Source organism: Micromys minutus (genome assembly GCF_963924665.1).
Source record: "Micromys minutus genome assembly, chromosome: 3".
NCBI lineage: Eukaryota > Metazoa > Chordata > Mammalia > Rodentia > Muridae > Micromys > Micromys minutus.
The window spans coordinates 65,671,717-65,697,066 of NC_137972.1; the positions used below are offsets into that span (position 1 = coordinate 65,671,717).

At 49.6% G+C, this 25,350-nt stretch overlaps 1 protein-coding gene across 1 annotated transcript in view; it reads right to left on the minus strand.

Annotated features, from left to right (window-relative positions):
* Nucleotides 1-3,276: 3,276 nt before the first annotated feature.
* KLF13 (KLF transcription factor 13) overlaps nucleotides 3,277-25,350 on the minus strand; it is a 47,941-nt gene continuing 25,867 nt past the window's right edge. The window contains exon 2 of the mRNA XM_080914578.1: nucleotides 3,277-5,884. Coding sequence (XP_080770704.1) covers nucleotides 5,595-5,884 — 290 coding nt within the window. The 3' untranslated portion in view covers nucleotides 3,277-5,594. The remainder of the gene's footprint in view (nucleotides 5,885-25,350) is intronic.

Below are 25,350 nucleotides of genomic sequence, written 5' to 3' on the forward strand. Positions count from 1 at the left end.
CTTGCCTCTTCCCTAGGCAATGAATGTTGGCCTGTAACCAACCGTAGAACTTCTGTGCCTAGAAATAGATGTTTTCTAGAATCCTAGACAAAGGGTGGCTGCATCCAAGGAGAGCATCCTCCAGGTGTCCTGTGGTGATATTAGTAGATAGTAGAGCCTAAGTCTTCAGGTCATGATGGCACAGTGGGAACCTGGAGCTCTCTCTCTCCTATCTCATGGGAATAGGTGAGTGGCATTGCTCCTCACTCACTCTTGGTATGACATTCTGCCTTATCATAGGCTTAACTGGCTATGGCTGACCCTATGAAACCATGACAACCCTTTCTCCAAGTTGATTATCTGTTACAGTGACAAGGGCTGTTACATCTGCCCACTGACCTCTAATTAATGAGCTCAAAGGAGCCCCACAAAACAGGAGAGAACGCCCAGAAGAGATGCCACCCTTGTTCAAAGCCCCAACTGAGATTCTGCCTCTCCAATCAGTGGCTGGAGTTTCTCCAGATTTTAGCTTCTGCTCCTTTAACAGAATCTCTGCAGACCATGCCCCTCAAGTGAATCACCTGGGCAAATCAACTAATGAATCATAAATTTTATTTCAAAATGTAAACGTCACTAAACATGCATACATGTTAAAACAATAAAATTTACAATTTCATTAATTTTTTTTCTTTTGCATAGGACATTACAATATAGAATCTATGCCTTACAAAATACATAACAAAGTTTTATCCGAGCAAGCCAAGGCCAGGTAGGGAACTGTACACTGTAATACTTCACTGTAGTGATGCAGGAAAGATGGAACATGGCCTTTGGAAGCATGTTGGGAGCTAGGTTTTAGAAAACAAAAGTTCCTATGGAAAAGGAAACTGGGAACTTGACGGAAATGGCCTTGGACCCTTGGGTTTTGCCTTGGGATTTTGGCAGAGGATCCCACAGAGGCTCCACCGATGGCTTTGGATGGGAAGCAGTTGCCTGGGCCTGTCCAACAAAACCATAGCAGGGATTTCCAGTCACCAAGGAGCGACAGGAGCTTTGACCCCACGATGCATAAGCAGGGGAGCCTTATAGTACTGTCCACGGGGTCCCCACACTGGGCACCCAGGGCCTCTCCAGTGTGCAATGGGGGGGGTGGTGGTGGTGCAGAAAGATCCTTCCACCCACATACTAGGGGAGACATTGTAAGTCAGGAATGCCACTGGAGCAGATGACCAGGCAGCGTCTGAGTCACAAGAGAAGTAGATCTAGCTACTCCTGGGGGAGGAATTCTCCTAAGTCTGGGCTCTCAGTACGGGGACAGGCAACCTGGCTTACAGGCATTCTGCGAGTGAGCACAAGAGAAAACCCGCCCTCACCCTGACCTGTTTCCTGCCCACCCCCAGGAATGCGGAGGAGGTGCATTCTCCACCATCCTGTTTGTTTCTAAATAAAAGTAGTGAAGTTTTAAAGCTGTGTGAGATGGGGGGGGGGGGGGGTAATTTAGACACTATAACTGGGCTGGGCTAGAGTCCTAGAGCAAGTTCACTAACCCTCCAGAGGTCAAGGGAACCACGCAAGCCTCCCTTCCCTGGTGGACTGGGGCCTCTCCCTCAGCAGTGCTCAGGTCTGTGTCCGCAGTAAGCCAGACTGTGTGAGCATCTATGGTAGGGTTCAAAATGCTCTGCACCGTGCCCAGGACAAACCTTCGAGGACTCAGGACCAAGAAAATTGGTAATAGGACCTGGCTCTTTCTAGTGCCATCCTGGTTTCAAAACAGTGAGCCAAACGTCTGGATTTTAACTTTGAAAGATACAGCCACCAAGATAGACAGATGGAAACTTTGGACAGGGGAAAAAAAAGTGGGTGACCTACAAAGCATTTCTTACTGATCACAACATGGCTACACATAACCCTCCAGCATTGTCTCTGACCAAATGACCTTTTGTGAAGGGGGGTGGAGGGGGACACAATCGGTAACACCTGTCAGAAGTCAAAATAGGTAGCCTCGTAAACAAAGCCACAGTCAGGAGCTGAGAATGAGGCCAAGCTATTGCTCAGGTTAGTCTCACGTGGACGGTGCCCCTGCTTGGTGGAGATCCCAGATGAAGCCTTTAGGAAATGCTGTGACCCTGTGCGGTCCACTGTAGCACCTGCTTCTGGCAAGACAAGGGCCAGTCTTCTGGACGAAGCTGGGCGGGGAGGCATTCCTCTTGAAAGGTAACCTCTGCATTCTGCCACATTTTTCTTGGGACCACAGAATGTCACCTTCCCTCATCCATCCCCACATCTAAACCATCCCCTCGCTGGGGTTGCCGGGATGCAGGATTTTGCACCGGAAGCTGCACCCTGGTGAATGCCACACCTGCCCCAAGGTTGGCCTTGGGACAAGGTTTCGATGGTGTGGGCTGAAGGTGGGGACCCTTTGCATCTCAGGTCCTGTGAGTAGGGGGCGTGGCAGGACACAGGGACGGCACCTCCAGGGCCACACTCCCATCGAGAGCATCACTGCCCATCCCTATGTAGCACCTATCGAGAGAGAACCGAAGGCCCTCTTTGGAAAGGGCTATTTTCTGTATGGCTGTAGGATTCAGTAGGCAACTGGGGAACCGACAGTGGCCCCGTAATATGGCTGATGCAAAGAGGGACTTTCTCATTTGGGACATGAGCTGAACTCCAGCCCCTTGGTGGCTGAAGTCCAGAGTTCCTCTCAGACACTGCTGTGGGGAACTCTCCCTTCACTCAGGCACTTTCATTGTGGGATCTCTGCTTCCCATCCCAAAAAGAAAGATTTGACTTTTCAGTATTATTCCTGAGCACCCTATGGGTTCCTCAGTCAAACTGAAACCAGAAAATATGGCCATAAACTGCAAAAACTCAAAAGATCCTGCCTGAGACCCGGGCCAGGAAGACAGTGCATCTTAGAAGGCATCCCTATTTATGATAAGATGGGAACCTAATGAGAAGCCACTGGAACTGAATCCAATCATATTCCTTCCTTCCTCCCACCCCTTGATGAGATGAACTGAAGCCCCAGATGATATAGGGGGTCTGAGAGGGCTGCCCTGGCCCCATGCTGAAGGACTACACCCTTCCATTAAAGGAGAACCACTTTGGGAATGAAGACACGTTCATTTGCCAAAAATAGCCAACGCCTGCATATTTCTGTTTTAAGGCAACGTTACCCTTCCATCTATCAGATGGAACAGCCCTGGGTCATTCAGAGGAAAAATTAAATTAAGTGCTCTCTTTGGAAACAGCCTATGCCCACCCACTTTCCCTCCCCCTCCCCCCAACCCGCTCTAAAACAAACCAGCTCTTTCTTTTATTCCAAGATGATGGGGCTTAGAGTCCTTTTATCCTTCCTATGTGCAGACAGTGGTGGAGTTAGAAAGGCCTCCGGCTGTGACTCGGTGGATAGGTAGGTCACAAGCTCCTCCCAAGGAGAGACCTTGGCTGGCCTTTGGGGCACACTGCTGCCTCTGTCAACAGAACTATGGATGTAGGTGCACCAAAGGACTTTGGAATAAAATTCCTGAATCTGGAATGTGTATTCCTGAGACATGAAATGTGTTCAGAATGTGGCTTTCTCTGCCTCACACAAATGACTTTGGGAGGGACTACACTTTGGAACTCAGCACGAAGATCGCCACACCCCAAGCACCCAGGGTTCCCCTTCAGTCAAAGTCCTGGCCACATATCCGGCTCTCTTCCCCAGATGAAATGCAAGCAGAGCTGTTACCAGCTTTGCACTGGACCAGGGCAGGGACCAAGCCCACCCACTGTGCCTGCTTTTGGCAGCAACAATGCCACAGCCTAACTCAGCACCTACTGTGCCACCAGAAACCACTGTATGCCATTAGCTTCTCATAGTTGACACAGATAGTTAGAAAGGGGTGCCCAACATCCACATGGGAGTCATATGACAACAGCCAGAAACTGAAGACTCGGCTGGGCGTGGTCTCTGGGTTTTCCCTGTGCTGCACCCCCACACTGTGTGAGGGTTGGGGTGGAGGCAGAACGACCACAACCAAGGCACACTGGGCCCAGGAAGCCCATCTACGACCCTCTGAGTCACAAGGGCCGATCCTCCACATCAAAATGAAGAGAGGTCTCTATAAGATAACCCATATCCATCCCAAACCCACCCACCACCCAATACATACTTGTACACACACACACACACACACACACACACACACACACACACACACACACACAATCCTGGGGCTTTGTGTTCCTAGGCCCCAGTTCTTGGGAGATGGGGAAGAAATGCCTGGGCCTCTGCAGGGTGGGAGTAGATGACACTCCAAGTATCTGCAAAGGAGCAACCAGAACATGGTCTTGCTAACGAGGCCCAGCACCTGAAGCCAATGTAGCCCAGGGCTGGGCTCCAGGAGAAACAGGCCAAGCCTGGCTCCGACTCCCATTGTCCGACCAGCAGGCCACCCACCCCTGCCCTAACCCACTCTGCATCCTAGCTGTGGTCTGGGTGCTTCCGGGCAGGGGAGGCAGAAGCAGGAGAGAAAAGTGGGTAATGCAACAGTGTGGAGCTGTGGGTTTGCTAAGTCTGTACCCAAGGTTCTGAGAAAACGATTCCCACAATCTTCATACGGGATCCCCAAGAGCAGCAGAATCCTTGTTTCTCCAACAGCATCTCCTCTAACACCTGCTGTGCTGCTCAGAGGAGTTAACTGACAATGCCTTTGTCACTGTCAGTCCTGTGGGAAGTGTGTGCGGCAGGACACACAGACTGAAGAGGCAGAGGGGCCATGGTGGTCCTGTCCAGTGGCCCGGGGCATGGGAGCTTAGGGAACTGGATAAAACAACACCAATTTTGGGGGGAAGCAGTTTCAGTACAACGTGCCCAGGGCACTATTTCCCAGTCTGAGAACATGGTGTGATAGTGAAGGTCCCAGGAGCCTTCTTGTAGGGCAGGTGGGGCCCAGCCGCCTCCAAGGGTTGCTGACAACAGTGATGTGCCAATCTAGGCAGGGTCTGCATCTGGCCTCCATTTCCCTCAGGGTTTCTGGAGGCAGGCAAGCAGGTCCAGCCTTAGAAGGCAGATGTCCTCCTCAGTTCCATAGGCAAGTGGTCTGTCATGGCTTACCACATCCCTGTGAGGTGGCCAGTCAGTCCTTCAGGCCTACCTGTGCTCTAAGCCAGGCCAAGGGGCAGAGGACCACAACTGAGTGGTAGGCAGGAGAGGGTCACAGGCCTTTGGAGGTCTGCTGTAAAAACACAGTATCAGTGACCACATCTGTTTCCAGCTGTCCTGTTCTGACCCAATGTAATCCTAAACCTCACAGAAAACTCCAGAGTGCAAATCTATGTACAAAGTAAGGCGGCAGAAAGGCATGCGTGCCCTCACTGACCTCGTGGACCGCGTTCATCCCTGAGAGAGGGGGGAGGGGGGGTTCAACACCGCTGAATCTCAACTTCGTGGATAGCTGTATTGTGCAATTTGTGGGTGGTGTTTTTGTTTTTTTGAGATTTTTTTTTTCTTTTTGTTAAAAATTTGACACCTGAGGTGAAGAAAACTGTTTTGCTGTGTACTTCTCAAGTTCGCTCAGCTTTCCTATTACCAAAGGGGCAAGGAGGCGCGGTCCGGGCGTGGGCGCTCAGGGTGAGCTGGCCGGGCTGATGGTGGGGCTGCTGGCATCCGAGCGGCTGTAGTCGCTGAGTGAGCCGGTCCGCGAGCCCCCGCCGCGCCGCTGCAGCATGCCCGGGTGGAAGTTGGCGTGGCGGCGTGCGTGCTTCGTCAGGTGGTCGCTCCGCATGAAGCGCTTCTCGCAGATGGGGCAGCTGAACTTCTTCTCGCCCGTGTGCGTGCGATAGTGCCGTGCCAGCTCGTCCGAGCGTGCAAACTTCTTGTTGCACTCCTGCCAGCTGCAGGCGAAAGGCCTCTCACCTGCGGGGGACAAAACAGAGGTTAAGTCGCGGCCACGCCCCACCACCGATCCAGACCACCATCCTCCAAGGCCTATTGTCCCATCCCGTGCCAAGCTCTCCACCCACACCTGAGATGGAAGCAGATGACAGGTCTGAGGAAGAAAGAACATGGCTGGATGCCACCAAAGCTCCCAGGCAGGGCCAGTGGTGCTCAAACTTCCAACAAGCTCTTGTAGACTCAAAACAGGATGACAGACAAGGCCCCTGAATACCCCAGAAGGCAAACCACAGTGGGACTAGAGGTAGTGGGGATTTGCTCAGTCTGAATGGACCAGGATGTACCCCTTGCTCAGATCAAGGCACACACTAGCATTTACCCAAACTCTTTATCACAGATGGGGTGGGGGGTAGAAAAGATTCATCAACTGCTCAGGGAGAAGCATTCTGGGGCACTCCAGAATGAAGTTCCTCTGGTACTGGGGGAGTCACAGTTAGTTGCCTTTCTCCCTATTTCTCCGATTCCTTGCCACACGAGTCCAGCAACAGAAACCCACAGCACCCTCATGTCCACCTTAAATATTAACAGACACTCAGGGTCACCTGACAGCCCAAGAAAACCAGTCACATGAAAAGGAAAGGGTGGGGCAACATAGCCACCAACTGTAGAGGGAGAAGCTAGCAGACAGCAACAGGGTATTACCCCAACTTCTAGTGAGAACGCTCAACAGAACCTGAAATGCCATGCACAGGACAAACAGAAATCATAAAAAGCAGTTTAGAAGACACACACGCACAGGCACACACTCACACACTCCACTGAGATATTAAAAATATTCTTATTAAATAATTTCAAAAGAGCTAGAAATATACTCGAAGAAAGAGCTATCTTTAAAAAATTTTTTTTTCTTAATTCTACAAAATATGTGAATGTCCACTGTCCTGTCACCCAGGTCCTTCAAAACCAAGCAACCTGGGACATGGCTACTATTTGGTTGCCCATGCTTTGGGACTCTATTTTCCAGGATGTGCTTCGAGAATATTCCTAGCTTTAAAACAAAACAAAAACAAAACAACCTCCCCCACCGTGAGGAGCTAAAAGCTGAAAGCTCCAGGAATCAGTACAGGGGTTAAAAACATGTAGGAAGAGATATAGACTAGTAAAATGTAAAAACAAAAAAATTGAAAAAAAAAAAAACATTGCTAAATGACAAATAGACTTGCCAGTGTGTGCAGTGTGGGGGAGTAAGATGGGGAAACTGGGCAGAGGTAGGGAGGCTATGTGCAGAAAAACATCCCCTTAGGAGAATTTATGCACAATTCCCGCAGCAAGTAAGAAAGGAGACCTCGCCACTTAATAGGTGGTATGCCAAAGAGGCACACTGGCTATCCCCACCAGAGCAAGGCAGGACAGATGCTGCGTGTGTGCGTCAGGCTGGACGTGTTGGAGAGCAGCATGAACTTGCATCTCATATACTCCAGCAAAAACCAATGAGGAAACCATGAGCCAAGAGCAAGGAGGAGGTTTGGAGGGGCAACTCTGTAAGGCCCAAAGGTGCACAGAGGTATAATCCTAGGAGCTCTGTGCAGAAAGCAGGAATAAGATATTAGATAAACTTAAGGACATGGGGAAGGTGGATTACTTAAAAAAAAAAAAAAAGTGACGACAAGCTACAGAAAATATAGGATCACTGCACACAGGACAGCAATGATCAAATCAAAAACACAGCAAAACACCAGATGGTTGTGCACAGCCAGTGAGAAGCCCAAAGGCTCTAGGTGCTTTTAGGATGTAAAACTGCTTCTCTTTCCCAACAGCACCAGGATCCCAGCATAGGCCTCAGCAGGTCTATCAAACTTGATAGTTCCAGTCACAGAAACCCAGTGTTAGGTTTCATCACAGAGCAGGATCAGTGCCACAGACAAACCCCCCACTGCCTATCAGAAAACCTGCCCTTCAAGAAAATGGTGGGAGATACACAGTAGGATTAAAATAATTTATATATTTTTACAGTACCCAACAGGACAACAGAGATCAGATCAGGGGAACAGTACTGAATTGAACACAGTTTTATTATAAGCTTTGTTCTGTTGCAGGTCTTTTAAAGAAAATAACGGTAAGGAGTAATGTGGTGTTGAAGGGCTTGCAAGAGATGGCTCAACAAGTAAAGGTACTTGCTTCGCCATGCCTGATGACTTGGGTTCCAGCCCCCAAACCCACATGGTAGAGGGAACCAATTCCTAATAATTATCTTCTGATCTTTACAGGTGCCTTGCCATTCCTGGGCATCACCATACCCCCTCACTCCCCAAAAAAGATGCTTAAATACAACTTAAAACTATTTAACCCAACCATGGTCAAAGAAATGGTAATGTTGAATATACATTGCTAACTGGTTCCAGGAGGGGAGTCTTGTCCAGAAAAGAGTGGAAAATGTCATACTCTACAAGGCCTATCGATCTTCAGCACCTTGGCGAGGCCTGGCATTACATGAGTCAGGTCAGACACATGATGGTATGACACCAGACAAGCTCCCAACTGCTTGCAGCGAGAGGAGCAATGAAAAAATACAGCCAAACCCTAACCCTCCCTCCCCCAAACCTGTGAGGTGGCCTAATTTGGAAGGAGAGAAAAACAAACCTTGTAGATATAATTAAGGTAAAAAATCTTGAGATGAAACTACGAGTTACAAGAGGGAAGTTTGGTGAGCGAGACATGGCAGTAAGAGCCGGGAAGGTCAGAGCTCTGAGTTGCCTGCTCCAGCCCTGGATACGAGAGAGAATCAGGGGAGTGGACTCTCTATTGGAACCTCCAGAAAGAACCACTCCTGCCAGTATCCTGCTCTTAGATTCCTGGTTTCATTCAGGAAATCTGAAAAGTAAATTTCGGCCGCTTTCAGCTATCCACTTTGTGGTCGTATGTTACGGCAGCTACAGGAAATGGATGTGCTAGCCTGCTCTCACAGAAGGGCCACGTGGTGATGCTGTACACAATCGGCTCTGGCACCAGGCCTGGCATGTTCCAATGTCTTATTCTTACTTGCTAGTCCCCAGCTCAGATTGGGGTGGGGGTGGAGTCAAAATCCACTGAACTCAGACTGAACTATGTCCTAGTGGTCCTGGATCCCTGTTCTTCTTGGGATCTTTCTGCTTGCATCCCTGGAAGCCTATGAGATGGTTACAGATGGGCCAAGTAATGTAAGGGCTTGAGGTAAGGGCAGGCTCTGAGGAGACAGCTTACTTACAGAGAGGAAGGTGGGAAGGTCTTCCCCCACTTCCACTGAGAACATGCTCAAGACAGGACCCTCAACATAGTCCTCACCCCAAGAGATGATCACCCCTCACCTGCTCTCTATGCCTGCATCAGACTCCCCCTCCCCCAATTAAGTCTACGGACAGAAATTACAGGAGCTCAAGCTGGGTGCTCACCCACAGTGGTAATATCCAAGGCTACTGAGGAGACTTGCAGGCACTAATAGGCAGAATGGAGGATGGGTGGGTGGGTGGGTGGGTGATATAACACTCCATACTTCAGAGCTTCTAGCAGTCTATGTCAGCCCCTGATAGGAATTGTATTTAGGAAACACAAACACACACACACACACACACACACACACACACAACACAACACAAAACAAAATCCAAGCACACATTCCAGTAGCTGCCCAGAGAAGTGAGGCCATCGATTAACCCATGGCCTCTGGAATTTTCCACTCACTGAACTCTTTATGAAGAGCAAAGGTAGGTAATGTTATTGTAGTTTACACAACTTTATCCCGTGGTCCTATGAAAGGGTTTCAGGTGCCTACAGGAGGTATACCCCAGCATCACTCTGAAGTACTGTTCTAAAGACTGGCCTCAGGGTGGGGAACCTGAACTGAAACAACATGGAACACACCACAGAGGCAAAGGAAGGCGGGGCAGGTAGCCCAGCACCCCAGCGAGTGACCTACCTCCCAGAGCAGAAGGTGTGGGGTGGGCTAAATCAACAGCCCCAATACCCCCTATGGAGGGCTGGAATCCAGCATCTGCGGCAAGGACAAGGTGTGGTCTAACTCAAAAGAAGGCACTGGCCCTCCCAAGCAGGTAGCTGAATTAGAGAAAACAGATCACCAGAGAAAGCTGGCCTTTTTGAAGAATCCCAAAGCTCGCCGCCCAACACCCCCTGGGGGGGGAGGGGCACCCTATTCTCAGAAGTTACAAGGGAACAGGGTGTTAAGTAGCCGATAGGGGTGCATACACGTGCCTGGGAGTGGGGGAGGTGACTGGAGGCACAGGGCAAGATGGGGATTAGGCTTTGAAAAGGGGGGCGCTGAGTACTGAATTTGAGACACTGCGACCAGGTGGGCGGAGAAATTGAGGAAGGGAGACTGAAGGCCAACCGCTGTAGGGGGCTGGGTCAAGGCTAGGCAGTGTTGGTGGCACGTGGTGTGTGTGTGGGAAGTGCCTAGAGGCACAAGAGGCAGAAGGTATACGCCAAGTGAAGGCTGGGGAGGAGCTACCAAATAGAGACCCTAAATGCACGGTGCGAAGTGGGGGAGGGGGCACTTGAGCCTTGTGGGAGGCGAGGAGGTACAGTGTGCCCTAGGGTTTAGCGGGAGGTGGGACTGGCCACGGGCACTTGGCGCGCCATAGACTCGGTTACATAAATGTTCCCTGGCGCCGCCGCGAGGCCGCTGGTAGCAGCAAGCAGCGCAAGGCGCGGGCTGAGCGTGATTGCCTCATCTTATCAGGGAACACAACGTCCCATACGCTCTTGCCCAAGCCGCAGGCTTGGGCGGGAACAGCATGTTCTCTGTGAAGCCGACTGGAGGAGGGGAAGCGACCGCAGAGGCTCTCCGCCCGCCAGAGCCCTCACTGGGATTGGGCGCGCACTGTCCCGCAGCAGAAGGGAGCAGATGCGTTCTAGCTCAGAGCCTGAGCTGGGTTCCCCGGCCCAAAGGGGGACGTCCCATTACCAGGCACCAGCCAGATAGCTAGCTACGCCTCACTGCCACTCACTCCTCCCCACCAGGCGGGTGTCTCCTGCCTTCAGCAGCACCTGCACAAACCACAATGCTTATCTGCCTTGTGCGGACCTCTCGGGAGTACCATGTGTTTTTAGAGACTTGGCTGCTGTCCCACCCCTGCTTCATGTATGCGGTGATGGTGGTGGAGAGGGGGGTAGAGCAACCTCCGGCTTGATCTCGGTTTAGGTTTACTGTACAAGCCCCAGCATCCAACTGGAAGCCTGCCTTGCTCTTTTATTGAGGGAGAAGAGAGGGACTGCAGAAGATGCTCCTCTAACCAGGAGATCCTGAAAATGCAGATAGGTCCATCGACCTTATGAAGTATCCCTTATTATAAGATCAGCCCTCTGTAGGCCTAGGGGATCTGTGTGGGAGTCAGGAGGCAAAGCAGAATGGTCAAAAGCATCTATGAGATCCTATACCTTGAAGGCTCCCAGTCTTGGCTACTCCATTCCAGAGTGGGCTGTCATTTATTAGTGGTCAGTTGTAGCTTCAACCTCGAGAATACCTTGAAGTAGTCTTCACTCCAGGAAGGCCCACTTGCCCTCCTAACACAGCTAGCTCAGCAAACAGCTAAGTACTTGGGTTGATCAGCTGGAGACCTCCAAGACAATTCATGTATATAGCCCTGAATCACACGTGAGCCATCAGGCTGCAGAAGAAGAGAGACTGCTGCTGAACCTCAGAACCCACCTTGAACTAATACGTGTCTTGGCAATTTCTGCAGTGGATGTAAGGAATGTTCCTGGAGTTGGTGTTTTAGTTGTGGTAATTTGGGTATGGAATAACTTCTTACTAAAACGACTCTGGAAAATTAAGCTGGAAAAGCCCTGTGAAGGGACCGTGTTTGAGGAGGTAACTGTGGCAGCTGATAACTAGTTGCTGGGGTGGGCTGGAGGTCAGAGCTAGACCCAAACACCCAGAGTGGCTGTCCCATCAAACATTGTACCTCACTAGCTCTATTTTTAAGATTTATACTATTTTTAAATATGTGTGTCTGCGTCTTGGTGGGCGTGTCTGTGCCTGTGAGTTGCAGGTGCCACCGGTGACCAGAAACTGGGAAGCAGGGAAGTCACAAAAGGTATTAAAACAGTTAGTGTAGGGGTTCACACTGCACCTCATGCATTACATACACTACAAATCAAGTCTACAGGGTCTCAGTGCAACCCATGGCCCTGCATAAATAGATACAACTTTTATGCACTGGTTCCAGTTTCTAAAATTAAGAGAAAGTCTAAGTTGTCAAAGATTTGGACGTGAAAGATGAAACCAGGAATAGAACTGTGTTATAGTAATACCTGGGTAGAAGTTCCTTCCATATAAATCAAAGTGCAGAAGCCATGAAAGAGAAGGCTGATCAGCGGACTACACGGGATGTCATGGACAAAGTCACTGTCAGCAAAGGTAAAAAGGTAAGTGACTGACAGAAAGCGTGCATGTGACGATCATTACCTTCAATATATAGGACTCATGGAGACTGGAAAGGCCAGCGGAAAGCTGGGGAAACACGGTTCATAAGGAAGATACAGTGGGTCTCTCAAACAACCCAACCCCCCCCCCATCAAATGTACTTTTTATTCACCAGATGGTCAGGCTACAAGGACACTGCCATTCTGCCCCTCTGCTCAGGACAACCATGAAAAGCTCCTCTCTGGGAGACTGGCAACGTTAGATTACAAAGGTGGCTGCAGTATCTGCCCATTAGGAGGGAGGACCAGCCCCCACCGTTGCATATCCTTGTGTCCTCTAAACCTTACAGTGCCTCACCTACAAATGTGTGCACACCTGCGCACTTACAGGATGCATCCACGCCTGACTGACTGATCAGCATAGCTGAAGCCCAGGAATAAGTAGCATTTTTCAATAGATGGTTAAGGAAACTATGGAACACATGGACCACAGAAAGCGGCTGTTCCTTGTGGTCTGCTATAGACAGGCCACCAAGTTTCACAGAAGTGAGGAAGACCGAGCCCAGAACAAACGCTCAAACCATTTTGGATAAACACTATGGAGTTGTGCCAGCACCTGCCTATCTGTGCAGAAGTGAGAAGGGTTCTCTTGAACAGACAAAAAGACAGGAAAGACTGAAAATAACCTAAGCCAAGTCAAGCTTCCCCCCACTCTTCAAATAATCCATGTTAACTAGAAAATGATCTAGTCATGATGGGGTTGGCAAGATGGTACAGTGGGCAAACGCTCTCACCATGCCAACCTGACAACATGAATCAGATTCTTGGATCCCGCAGTCAAAGGAGAACCCAGTGACAGGAGGGTCCCCCAAACTGCCCTCTAACACCCACATGCATGCTGTGGCCTGAACACTTCTGCATGTGTGCATGTACAGTGCACAAGACAAAAGACTAAAAATAGAAAATGCTACCCATGGGTGATGTAAACTTTAAAAACTAGGCATTGGGGGCTAAAAGAACAGCTCGGTGTACCACCTGCCCAGCACACAAGGCCCTGGATTGCATTTCCAGCACGCCAAAATATAAGAATCAAAAGCCAGACTTTAAATACTCACTTTTCAACTGGCAGTGGTACCTCATGCCTGTGATTCCAGCTTTGGGGGTGGGGAGGCTGAGATTGCCCTCGGTTGAGGCCAGCCTGGACTATCTGGTGCATTTCAGGCCAAGTTGGGCTCGTGTAAAACACTGTATCAGTAATAAATAATAGTAATTTATCTGCACATTCCTGGCCAACCTCCTATGTAGGCTCATTTGTATTCTAGTCTACAGCACTTGCCCCTCCCCAGCTCTCTGTTTTTAACTCTCGAGCTCTAGTGTGTGTGTGTGTGTGTGTGTGTGTGTGTGTGTGTGTGTGTGTGTGTGTCTATGCCTGACTGTAAGTGCAGGTGCCACTGGTGGCCGGAAACTCAGATGCTGCTGCCTAACACCTGTTCTGGGAAACCAACTTAGGTTCCCTGTTCTTAACCACTGAGCCATCTCTCTTAACATGACTGTCATTGAGGAGATTCTCTTAAAGCCATGGGGGGATGGGGGATGGAGGGATAGCACTGCTCAGATTATGAGAAACCCCCAAAGTGCAACAAAGTACAATTCCCAATTAGGGCAGCTGTTCTGAGGCAAGTCTCCAGGCTTTAGAGACCCTGAATCACCCAGCAAGTAGTTCTGTTCGAGGGCATCCCTGGATGATGGGCCCGACAGCCGATCCAGAACAGGTCGGGCTTAAAAGGTAACAGGTGACAAATATCTAACAGACCCAACAGAAGAACAGGAGCAGCAGCAGGAGGAACTGCCTGGACCCCCCCAAGACTATCTGGAACACCTGCCTGTGTGTAAGGGCAGGCGCTGGCAGCCTGGAGGCCAAGTTCTACCCACCGTCATCCCACATCCCGTCAAGGCAGGAGCTGGCTTCTTCATGTCAGCTACAGAATGGCAGGCACCAGGGCTGTAGCAAACACCCGGGAAACAGTTTACTCTTGGACCAGAAAGAAAAGGGCAACATGGGAGGGCAACAGGCACAAAAAGGAGCCTCAGAACTCCTCTGGCCAAGCGGGCTAGGTTGTGATGTCTGGGGCAGCACCGGCTATCAGCAGCCACTCGTGGAGACCCTGTGGCTACTCCCAGAGAGTCACCAGTTGCTCGGTACACACAAGCCCTGCACCTACCCAGGGATGAGTTTGGAGGACATACCTCCCGAGCAAAAGAAACTCTTGGGTGGCAGCAGGACGTCGGGACCGGGGGAGGCTGCGTTGTTGGCAGCTCTACCCCACGCCCCCAGGACCCTGTAAGCAGCTGAGAGAGAAGGGTGCCACTGGCATGTTTAGTAGTCAATGTGCCCCTTGCTCTTTCCGCTTCCTGTGCACCCCCACCCACCCTGCGTGCTTCCTAGATGCTTATGTCCTCTAATGGTAGGAACCATTCACTCGGGTCAGCTTCGCCTTCACATTATGCTGACTCTTCAGCCCCGAGACCTGAAGTGTGGAAGCCCATCTCAGATGATGAGTCAATGCCCATCAGAGCTGGGCCTCAAAGCCCAGATTTGGCCTAGAAATGAATTTGCCTATCCTTCCTTACCACGGCAGCGCTATCAATACGCATTACAGCTTGCCACCTGCACACTCGGGTCACGGGTGAAGAGAAGACCAGGGGAAACCAGTGCCCCCCCCCACCCGCTAACAGGGGGGCTGAGCAAAGGTAAACAGTCTGAGGTGCAAGGCTCTGAGCCTCACCAGATCCAGCCCTCAGCACCCTGTCACTTGAGGCTCTGCACGCTAGCAGCTACTTCAGAATCAGGTTGCAGCAGCTGACTAACTCCTGATTTCAAAGTCAGCCTGCAAGGTAGCACAATCCCGGGAAAGGGCTGCCAGTCACCAATGTTCTGGCTGAAAGAGATGACGGCTAGCATCTGGGGGCGGCTGAACCTGACCTGCCCCAACTGACACTGAGAGTTCTAAATTAACTGGGGGGGGGGTCCCATGAAATTGCCAGAAGAACACAATAAAACAATTTATCCAGAGTTGACTTCATAAAGCAAACACATCGGAACTGACTCTTTTTTTTTTTTTTTTTAAACCATGGGGCCTGACTATTTGGTTTTTTATTTGAAAGAAAGGGGGGGGGGTGCTGTCATTTCTAGAACTAGAACAGCTGAGAGAGGTAGGGATTCCTGCTTCACACCCTCAAGGCCAACCAGAAAAATCTCCCTTATGGGACCACAGGCCCACTGACCCAACAGATGTCTCCAGTTACTGGCAATTTACACTCAGCACTTTCTGGGAAAACCGCTGTGTTCAAAGGTCTGGTCTGAGAGCAGGCTTTCCTATATAACTTCCTTAGGCACAGGTACAGACAGTCCTTCAGCTCTGAGTTCTGTCTGCAGCTGCTCCCAAGGTTGGGGATTCTGCGCAGGAAGCTGTTTGAGAGACAAAGCCGGCCCGAATTCCAGGCCCAGCCCTGCCCAGTGCTTCTACACAGCCCCTTCCTCCTTGAACCCCTGTCTTGCTCTCCACCCTATTTCCTGTGCCCTTTGATACCCTGGCCTGGAGCAGGACCCTGAGGGAACTAATCCAAGAGACACCAAGCAGGAAAAGGCAAGAGCTACGCACTATACACCCAGGATTGGAAACACCTTGCTACTAGCTTTGGAAGAGATTCTATGACCCAGGTCTACCTAGGCCTGCTGGTGCTTAGGGAGGTTCGGCAACAGCAGGACAACTCCCAGAGCTGGAACTCTGTCCCAAATCCTGCCCCTCTCCAGCAAGACTCTGGTTGGGGGTGGCGTGCTGTGATTAGTGGCATCTACAGTTGCTTCATTCTTCTGGAGGGTTAGGATGAGGGTGTGTGGGGGTGAAAGCACAAGGAACTGGCTAATGTTTTCACAAGCAATGGATAGGGGTGTTTAAACACAGCAAAACTCCTGAAGCCACGTTTGGATGCAGGCAGACTGCATACTCTACGTATGTTCTCTATGAGCACAGCAATGAAATGAGCACAGCAATGGAACGTGGAATATTCTGGGGAAGATAAGCTGTATGTATGCTCGTCTCTTCTGAAATTCATGTATTTTCAACTGAACTGGTTCAGGCAGTCATAAAAATGTAAAAGCAGAAACACACACACAAACTTGAAATCTCCCGTTCCCAACCAGGGCTGTCTCCACCAAACCATCACCCCTGGACAAGGAAGCAGCACTAATTTGCACACGCTGGCACACTTGCCTAGAGAGGTCAAAAGGACCACATGCCAGACATTTCATAATAGTGTTTCCCCTCCTTTTACTAAAGGTTACAAAACACATCTGAAATTTTCCATTTCTATGACCCCCCTATAAAACAGCAATAATCAACACCCTTGGGTTCTGCCAGGGGGCTAGCTACCATCACAGACCTCTGTCCTGTTACTACTACAGATATATGCAAGGAGATAAATATCCACTGTAAACGCTTCCAGATGCAGGAGATCAAGGCTGTGTAGGGAGTGAGCTGAACCCAAACAGCAGACATTTCCATTTCTTCCCATGCGATGCTTAGGTCTCAGCACTGCTTTCCAAAGGGACAGGAGTGTATGTTCCTGGCTGGGCCTTCCCCAAGCTGCAGAGAGCCACATGGGGGCCTGCTTTGTCATTCTGAACTTAAGGGACCATATCCCATTTCAGAAGCCATCATCAACAATCCCTGTCTGGGTAGTCCATGGTAGCTTCTGCATACTTACAGGGAACTCAGATGGTGGCTTACAGCCCAAGAATGATGTGCTAGCTCTTGCTTCAGGGTTCCAAGATACCAAAGAAAGACAAGACACCTAGGTTTAATTATCTGACAGAACATACTCCTCTTTTGAGGCTGATCGAAAGAAATGGCGAGTTAGCCAAGCATGGCAGCACACACCTTTAATCTCAGTTCTTGGGAGGCAGAGACAAGAAGATCTCTTGAAGGCATACTGGTCTACGGTACAGGATGTTCCAGGCCAGCCAGGACTGTTAGACAGAAAAACCCTAAAAACAAAAACAAACAAACAGGAAGGAGGGGCAACTTGTACCCATCCACCATATGTAAACTGTTCTGAAATCTCAACAATAAGCTCCCAGCTTCAACAATAAGAGTATAATCTGAGGTTGGTCAACAGCTTAGGGGTGCTCAGCATCTTCTGACCTTATGACAAATGAGAACAGGGAGAGGACAGACTACACATGTTGGTGACAATGCCAGAACAGAAAGCTGCCAGTCTGCTCTCACACTAGGAAAGAGAAGCAGCCACCGTGGAGGGCCACTCACAGATCCCTATGGATTTATACAGCCTTATGCACAGCACCCTAATCTCACTTGTGGGCCTTCACCAAGGTGAAGTAACAATAGACTCCAGAGTCTACTCTAAGACCTGTACCCAGACCTTAAAACTACCATTCAAAACCATCACAAATGGAAACCTAGTTTCTACAGGGAGACACATGCTGGTGTATCCACACAATGGAATATTATTCAATGGTTAACAAAGAAGCTACTGGCCCACAATAAAATGGATAAACTATGAATTTTGTGCTAAGCTGAAGTAGCAGACATAAAAGGCTGCACTTTCCATGGCTTATCTCATCCTGCAAAACACAAACCTATAGACAGAAAACCCATCAAGGATCGGGGGATTCGGGACTGATGAGCTTCTATAAAGAGATCAACAGGGTGGTTTCTGCAGTGGTATTAGGAGAGTAAAGACTGCATTTGTCAGTTCTCACAGAACTGGGGGGGTGGGGGGGTGGGGATGACCTTAGTGCAGCCTTGATTTCAACCCAACACCATAGCAAACAAACAATAACAAAAAAACCCCAGCACTTGGAGCGGTACTCACAAACAAGGCATTTCAGGCTACACAAATAAACACCAACCAGGAAGTTGGGGAATCCCGAGCTGGAACTCTGAGTCACATGCCTTTGTGCAGGGTGGGACAGCAGCTGACCTAAGTTACTGGGAACACAGTGTTGTGACTGGAAACTCTTTGGAGTAGACAAAAGGACCTGCACGGCAGTCAGCAAAGCACCAACTCTAAGCACAGTGTAACAAGCTACACTAGGCGCACTACGGAAAGGGGACACAGGTGAGACCGCTGCTGGGGAGTGGAGGTAGAGGTTCACAGCAAGGGGCAGTCTAGTCCCATAGGCTGTCCCCAAAGAAGACCTAGATGTGGATTTGTGCTTAACCCAGCGTGTATGTGCAGGTACAAGAGAGAAATGGTGAATTTCATTAATGTGTTAAACAAAGCATAAAAGGCAAAAAACACACCACCCACCCCCAGCTCTACCCTCAGAGTGCCATAGTAGCAACCACAGCCCAGTCACAAGGAGCACACCCAGATCCTGGATTCTGATACCACCCTGCAGTGAGAGGAAACAGGGTCCTTTGGAGTTGATTTGTGGGCTGGGGCAGGAAAAGTCCGTAAACCTGAGCATCATGTAATGCCAGAAAGTCAGGAAACAGAAACTCAAAAAGAAGGGGAAAGTCAAAGGGGCACAGGAACAAGCCCTGTCCCTGGCCAGGGCCGGGACATTTACTAACAACATAAATAGCACAGAATCCACACAAACTGCATCCCCAGAGGCACCGAGTGGAAAGAGTCTTCCTTTCTGCTGTGTTTGCCTCCAAAAGCCACAAACCCAATCCAGCCACGAGAGAAAGATCAGACAGCTACAGGCTGAGGAACGCTCTACAGAACACCTGCCCACAGCAATGGAAGAAGAGTTTGTTCTGGGCTCACAGTTTGAGAGAACAACCGTTCATCATGGCGCAAGGCAGGAAGGCACTGAGCAGGTGGTCACGCTGTATTCTCAGGTAGCAGAGAGATGAACGCTGGTGCTTGTCTGCTTTTTACAGTCTGGGACCCCAGATCATCAGGTAGTATGTCACCCACACACAATAGGTGTGTCTTCCCTCTCGCATCCGCATCCGGAGAGGTGTCTCCTGGGTGACTCTACCCTACAGCACAAGATCAAGACAGTGAGCACTCTAGCGTGGGCTGGGGAGGGGTCATGAGGTCCCGCCCCTAGCTGGCAAGCTACGTGGCAATTGATGGTTTGTAACTGCTGTAGTGGTGGGACACTTTAAGGGTTTTGGGCACTGGTAAGTTGCCCATGCTCTGGTGGGTGAACGACCCCAAACCCATATGCAAGGAGGGCAGCATTTAACTGGATTCATTGACTTGGTTTTTTGTTTTTGTTTTGTTTTTTTAAACAAGAACATATAAGGGTTAAAGAAAGACAAGCTGAAGGAGTAAGGGGAAATGTGAGGTGGGATGGGGGCCTAATAATCAATCAAGATACATGTATTCGTGTATGAAACTGTCAAAGAACAAATAAAGGTATTTATTTAAAAAGAACTTCCAAAGCTAGGCATGACATTAAAGTGCACACGGTTAATCTCAGCCCCCAGGAGGTGGAGGCAGGTGGGATTCTGTGAGTTCGAGGCCAGCCCAGTCTACAGAGCAAGTTCCAGCCAGCCAGAGCTATATAGGGAGACTGTGTCTCAAAACAAAACCAAAACAAACACCCAACAAAATCCTACACCATGAAAAACAAGCCAAATGCCAGGTGGGACTCAGGGAAACATGATAGCTACAGTCCAATTAGTGAACGACAGTGATGTCCCTTGCCCTTTGTGATCATAACAACTGTCATGTGGCTCTACTTGGAGTAACAAACCTAATACTGCTGAGCTAGTGCAAACGGCTAAATCAGATTCAGTTGACAGAAAAAGATGAAGATGGATAAACTAATTTCTCCCGCTCAGCTATGTTGAGAGCAACCTATGGTGGCCACTTGTCAAGGAGATGCTCTCTAATTACTCATTTTTCCCACCTGGAGGGGAAGTGCACAGTAAACACCCAACAGTGTGTTTAAAAGAGGGACTGACATCAGTTTAAGGCAATGCCCAAGGAAGACTGCTCTTTGCAGATTCCCTTAGACCCGGCTTTGGGAACTGTTTCTGACCAACCAACACCAGGCACAGTTCCTTGGGGGAAAAAAAAAGTGAAGGGCATATTTTCTTCACTCTCTCTTCATGCTGGGGTTATGTTCCAATGCTTCTAATACAATAAAAGCAGGTGGCATCATGTCCCATGCTGTGACAATGGTCCAACCTGAATGCCAAAAGATTACTCAGTGTAAAGATGGAATGAGCCGGGCTTTGGTTACCCCCTGAGCTGCTACACCAGGCCTGGATTGTCCACACAGAGTCCTGGAACCAGAAGGAAGGAGACCTGGGACCTCAGGCCTGGTAGAAGAGAGCCGATTCGTCCAAATTGTCCTCTAACTACCAAGGGCATGCCTCCTCCCCCAAATAGTTTACTCACCATCTCTTTTCTTGCTCTCAGCTCTCCCTAGACCTCCTGGGCTAGAACTAAGGCCAACAGGAACTCTGGGAAAAGCTGGAAGCTTAGCTGGAGGCATAGGCTACCTTCTGATTTCTACTGACACAAATTAACAAACAAAGCAAAAGATAAAGGGCAAGGGTAACTAATACTTAGAAACTGGACCCTAAGACAGACAGACAGACACACACACAACATGGGGGGTGGAGGGGTGCAATGTAAACATAGGGTCCCTCTCCTCATGAATGGCTAGCTGGCTCAGGGTGTGGCAGCTTTCTCAACAGAGCCTAGGGAATAGCTCACAGGCTGGATGTGGCCACCCTAGTGCCCCCTCCAATTGGTTCTGAACCCCAAGGAGGGCAGAAGACTCCTCCCTGAGGCAAAGGAATGAAGGAAATGGCCTAAGAGACCGCCACCATCAGAGCAGCACCAGAAGACACCAGAGAATTCAGCTCTGGCCCTCTGGGCCAAAGGAAGGTGGAAAGCAGGGGGGAAAGTGACAAGAATGAGAAGCTTCCCAAGCTCCTGCTACAATCTGAGGAAGAGGGGACAGCAGGGGGAAGTGCGCATGAGCCGCAGAAGGCCGGGGCGGAAAGCAATGGAAGAAATTAGGTCAGAAATGAAAAGCCCGGTAGGGTTAGAACAAATGCTGAAGTAAATAGGGAGAAGACAGAAGAGGGGACAAATGGATGTGGAGAGGAAAGAAGGATGTGAAGGCCAACCCAAATAGACTCAGTCCCTGACAATGGAACCCCACTACCACCGCCACCCGGGCTGGCCAGATAACTCATGAAGAAAGTATGTAAGGACACCCTTCAGATGCTGGACATGGGGGAGGGAAGAGGAGGCGCAGTACAGGAAAGCCAACAGCAAGCATGTTTACAAATCTACAGCTCCCAGAGTTGGAGAGAGAGCTCAGTCATTAAGAGCACTCTCTGCTCTTACAAAAAATTAAAAATAAAAAGTACATTTTAAAAAAGTATTTGGCTGAAAAGATGGCTCAATGTTTCGAGTATTTTCTGAGAACCTGGATTAGGTTCCAGTGCTCACATATGGCTCAGTTTCAGGAGATCAAAACACCCTCTTCTGGTCCCCACCGGCGACCACAGGCACACATGTGGCATACACACACATGCAGACAAACATCCACAGACACAAAATGAAAAGTAAAACATTTGAGGGAGGGAGGGAGGGAGGAAAAAGAGAAGGGGAAGGAAGAGAAGAATCAGTCCAGAAGAGCCAAGCAGGGGAGACAGAAATGACCAGCAACAGAAGGGCTCTAGCCTTAACAATATGGGTTTCATAGTCCCAAGAAAACTCTCACAGCCAAATCTAAACTAGCAAGACCAGGATGAAGCCATTTCCCGTCCTCTAAGGCCCACTCCACACTCTCTTCAGCAGCAATGACGGCATGCCCCCCGCCCCCAGGATGCAGAGCAAATGAACCTCACCCTCCAGGAGACACACTATGAAGGCCATACCCAGCAGGTGCACAGACCCAGAAAGCATCTGGAAAACCAGTAACAGAAAACCATGCCAAAGACGATTAAATTGATTCCATGGAGGCATGGGGGGAGGCGCACACACACATGTGGTGAATGGGTGTCTTGCAACTCACATTCAGTCACCTACCAAAAAATCCCATTACCATAGGAGAAGAACAAAGATACCATGGGGGGGGGGGGGGGCACAGCCTCATCTGCCATCATGTAAGTCAAGAGATAAAGCCAGACTTTGTCTTAGTCAGGGTTTCTATTCCTGTACAAACATCATGACTAAGAAGCAAGTTGGGGAGGAAAGGGTTTATTCAACTCACACTTCAACAAGCTGTTCATCACCACAGAATATCAAGACTGGAACTCAAGCAGGCCTCCAGCTCTGCCATTTGTAGCACATACACACACCTTGTCTTCTAGGCTCCAGCTGCCTGTACTTCACTGCTGCTGCTGTTCTTAGTGGTCATCTTATGGCATGGGCATCTCCAAAACACTGCTGTCTTTCGCTGCAACTAGGCTTCACCAATAGCTTCTCATAGGCTCTCTTCATGGTGCCAAGCCTCAACTCCTTTGCATGACCCCTTCAGTACTGGGTCATCAACCGCAACTGAGGCTGCACTTTTACCAATGGCCTTCGATGGCCTCTCACAGTGTAGAGCCTCAGCTGCTCTTCATGACCCCTTCATTCCTTCAAAACCAGTACCACATGGGTGACTCTTACACATTGCCAAGTCCAGCCACAGCACGAGGTACAACCTTGGCTATCTCCGGAACACAGCCTCTTTGTGCTCTCAGAAAACACTTCCCAGAAGATTTCACCTCAGTGATGCTGGTTTCTTCTTAATCACCAGTAATTTCTTAGCTCCAGCTGACCAGCATCAATAGTCCCAGTACTACAAAGGTTTTGCTTTAGTAGTTCTAGTATCTCATTAATCACAGCTAATTCTTCAGCCCCAGCTGACCAAAACCACAGAATCTTCACAATCAAAATAGCAACAGCCCTGATAAGAGAGTCTTTAATCTTCCCTCTGAATTTCACAAGCCAGGCCTCCATCTTCTGCACTGTTTTCAACATTATCTTCCAAGCTCCTACTGAACATCCCACAGAGCTCATAATGTCCCAATGGCTCTTCTAGCTCAAAGTTCCAAAGTCCTTCCACAGTCCCCCCAAAACACGGTCAGGTTGTCACAGGAATACTTCCACTATGTTGGTACCAATTTTTCTTAGTCAGGGTTTCTATTCCTGTACAAACATCATGACCAAAAAGCAAGCTGGGAAGGAAAGGGTTTATTCAGCTTACATGTCCACATTACTGTTCATCACCAAAGGAAGTCAGGACTGGAACTCAAGCAGGTCAGGAAGCAGGAGCTGATGCAGAGGCCATGGAGGGATGTTATTTACTGGCTTGCTTCCCCTGGCTTGCTCAGCCTGCTTTCTTAACAGAACCCAAGACTACCAGCCCAGGGATGGCACCACCCACAATGGGCTGGGCCCTTTCCCCCTTGATCATTAATTGAGAATATGCCTCACAGCTGGATCTCATGGAGACATTTCCTCAAGGGAGGCTCCTTTCTCTGTGATAACTCCAGCTTGTGTCAACTTGACACACATCAGCCAGAACACTCTTCTTAGAGGCCAAATGCCAAAGGAAATGGCCATGGAGCTGGCAGTGCTGCCTTGGAGAGAGGTGGGGGGAGAAGACGGGGGGGGGGGGGGGACGACAATGAGGGATTCGTTTATTATAATAAAATGTATGCCATAACCTGCTACTTAAGCTTTATGGATTGCCAGATGTGCACACTCACCAATTTTTTTTTTCAAATAATAGTTTCCAAAGTCCCACTGCAAAGTGGAGCGACACAACATTCTCAGCATCCCAGGTGTTCCTTGGAGAATTAAGTCCTGGAGAGTGCTGGCCCCGCTGGGTCTCCAAAAGTGTGTGACTGCAAAACACTTCCCCTGCTCAGGGAGAGGCCTTCCCCTGCTCAGGGAGAGGGATCATCCTGAAGGCACTGGGAATGATTGCTTTACTGCTGGCTTCAGAAACATCATCAAAGGTGGTGGCAAGCCACCACCCTTTCTTACAGCTAGTTAGAAGTTAAGGCTGAGGGCCAGTGTATGCTTTTTAAAACTTCCTCTTTTCTATCGTGGGGCCCCATACATGTGAACAGAGCAGACGCTCACCCACAGGGCTACAGTTCTCCAGGTGCCTCCAACTTTGAGGTAAGGGGGATCAAGTTTTGGGTTTCTTCAGGTGTCACCGAGTGCTATCCTTTGTGAATAACACATGCTGAACTTTCATGTATAAAAGTTCGTGTATAAAACACACAAACAAAACACCTGGCACTTAAATACTTAGGGTAAAGTAATGGGGTGTTCCAGAAAATCTTTCAAAACAACTGGGAGGGAGAGATGGGGTGGTGCCTGTGGGATGTTCTTCACCATGGTAGTTTAGCAATCCCAAGCAACAGGCCCAACACACTGCCCACACTTCCTCCCTAGCAGGAAGGCCTGCTCCGAGGTTTTGCCCATCCTCCCCTCCCTGGGTGGGTCCATGCTGTGGCCCGAAGCCTTAGACCAGCACAATCACTGTCTTTTCACTAGGGTCTAGTGTGCTCTCCCTAACTGGGAAAGGGGTGCTGGGTGAACTCTAAGGCTGTGCTTGGTGAACACATGACAAGCTAGGGCAGCTGGGATTGAGGGTGAGGGGGTTACATCTGACCCCAGACTATAAACCTGGGTGCCATAGTCAGCAATCCTTAGGGGATGAGGCACAGCTGTGGGGGTACACCATTTTCCTGGCACTCACCTGGTTTTGACATAAAAGGAGAAAGAAATGAAACAGGCACCCTCCTGAGCTCAAAGCCCAGGAGAGCACCTTGGAGTACAGGGCCTAGGGCTTAGTGCAGGACCTAGGACTGGGGCGGCCTAGGCTCATGCCTACAGACAACCCCTCCTCCAACCCCTCCTCCACGGCTAGGCAGAAGCTGCCTCCCACAGGCTGATAGCTCACTGTGGGAACTGTGGCCACAACCCCTGCAGCCCCCCTTCCTAGCAAGCTATTCTTGGTCTGTGTCTCCCTTTGGGGGGAGGGATAAGGGTGGAAATGATCAGAAACTAAAGTTAGCAAACTACAAACAATTGAGGCCAGGAATCCGAGGTCAGCT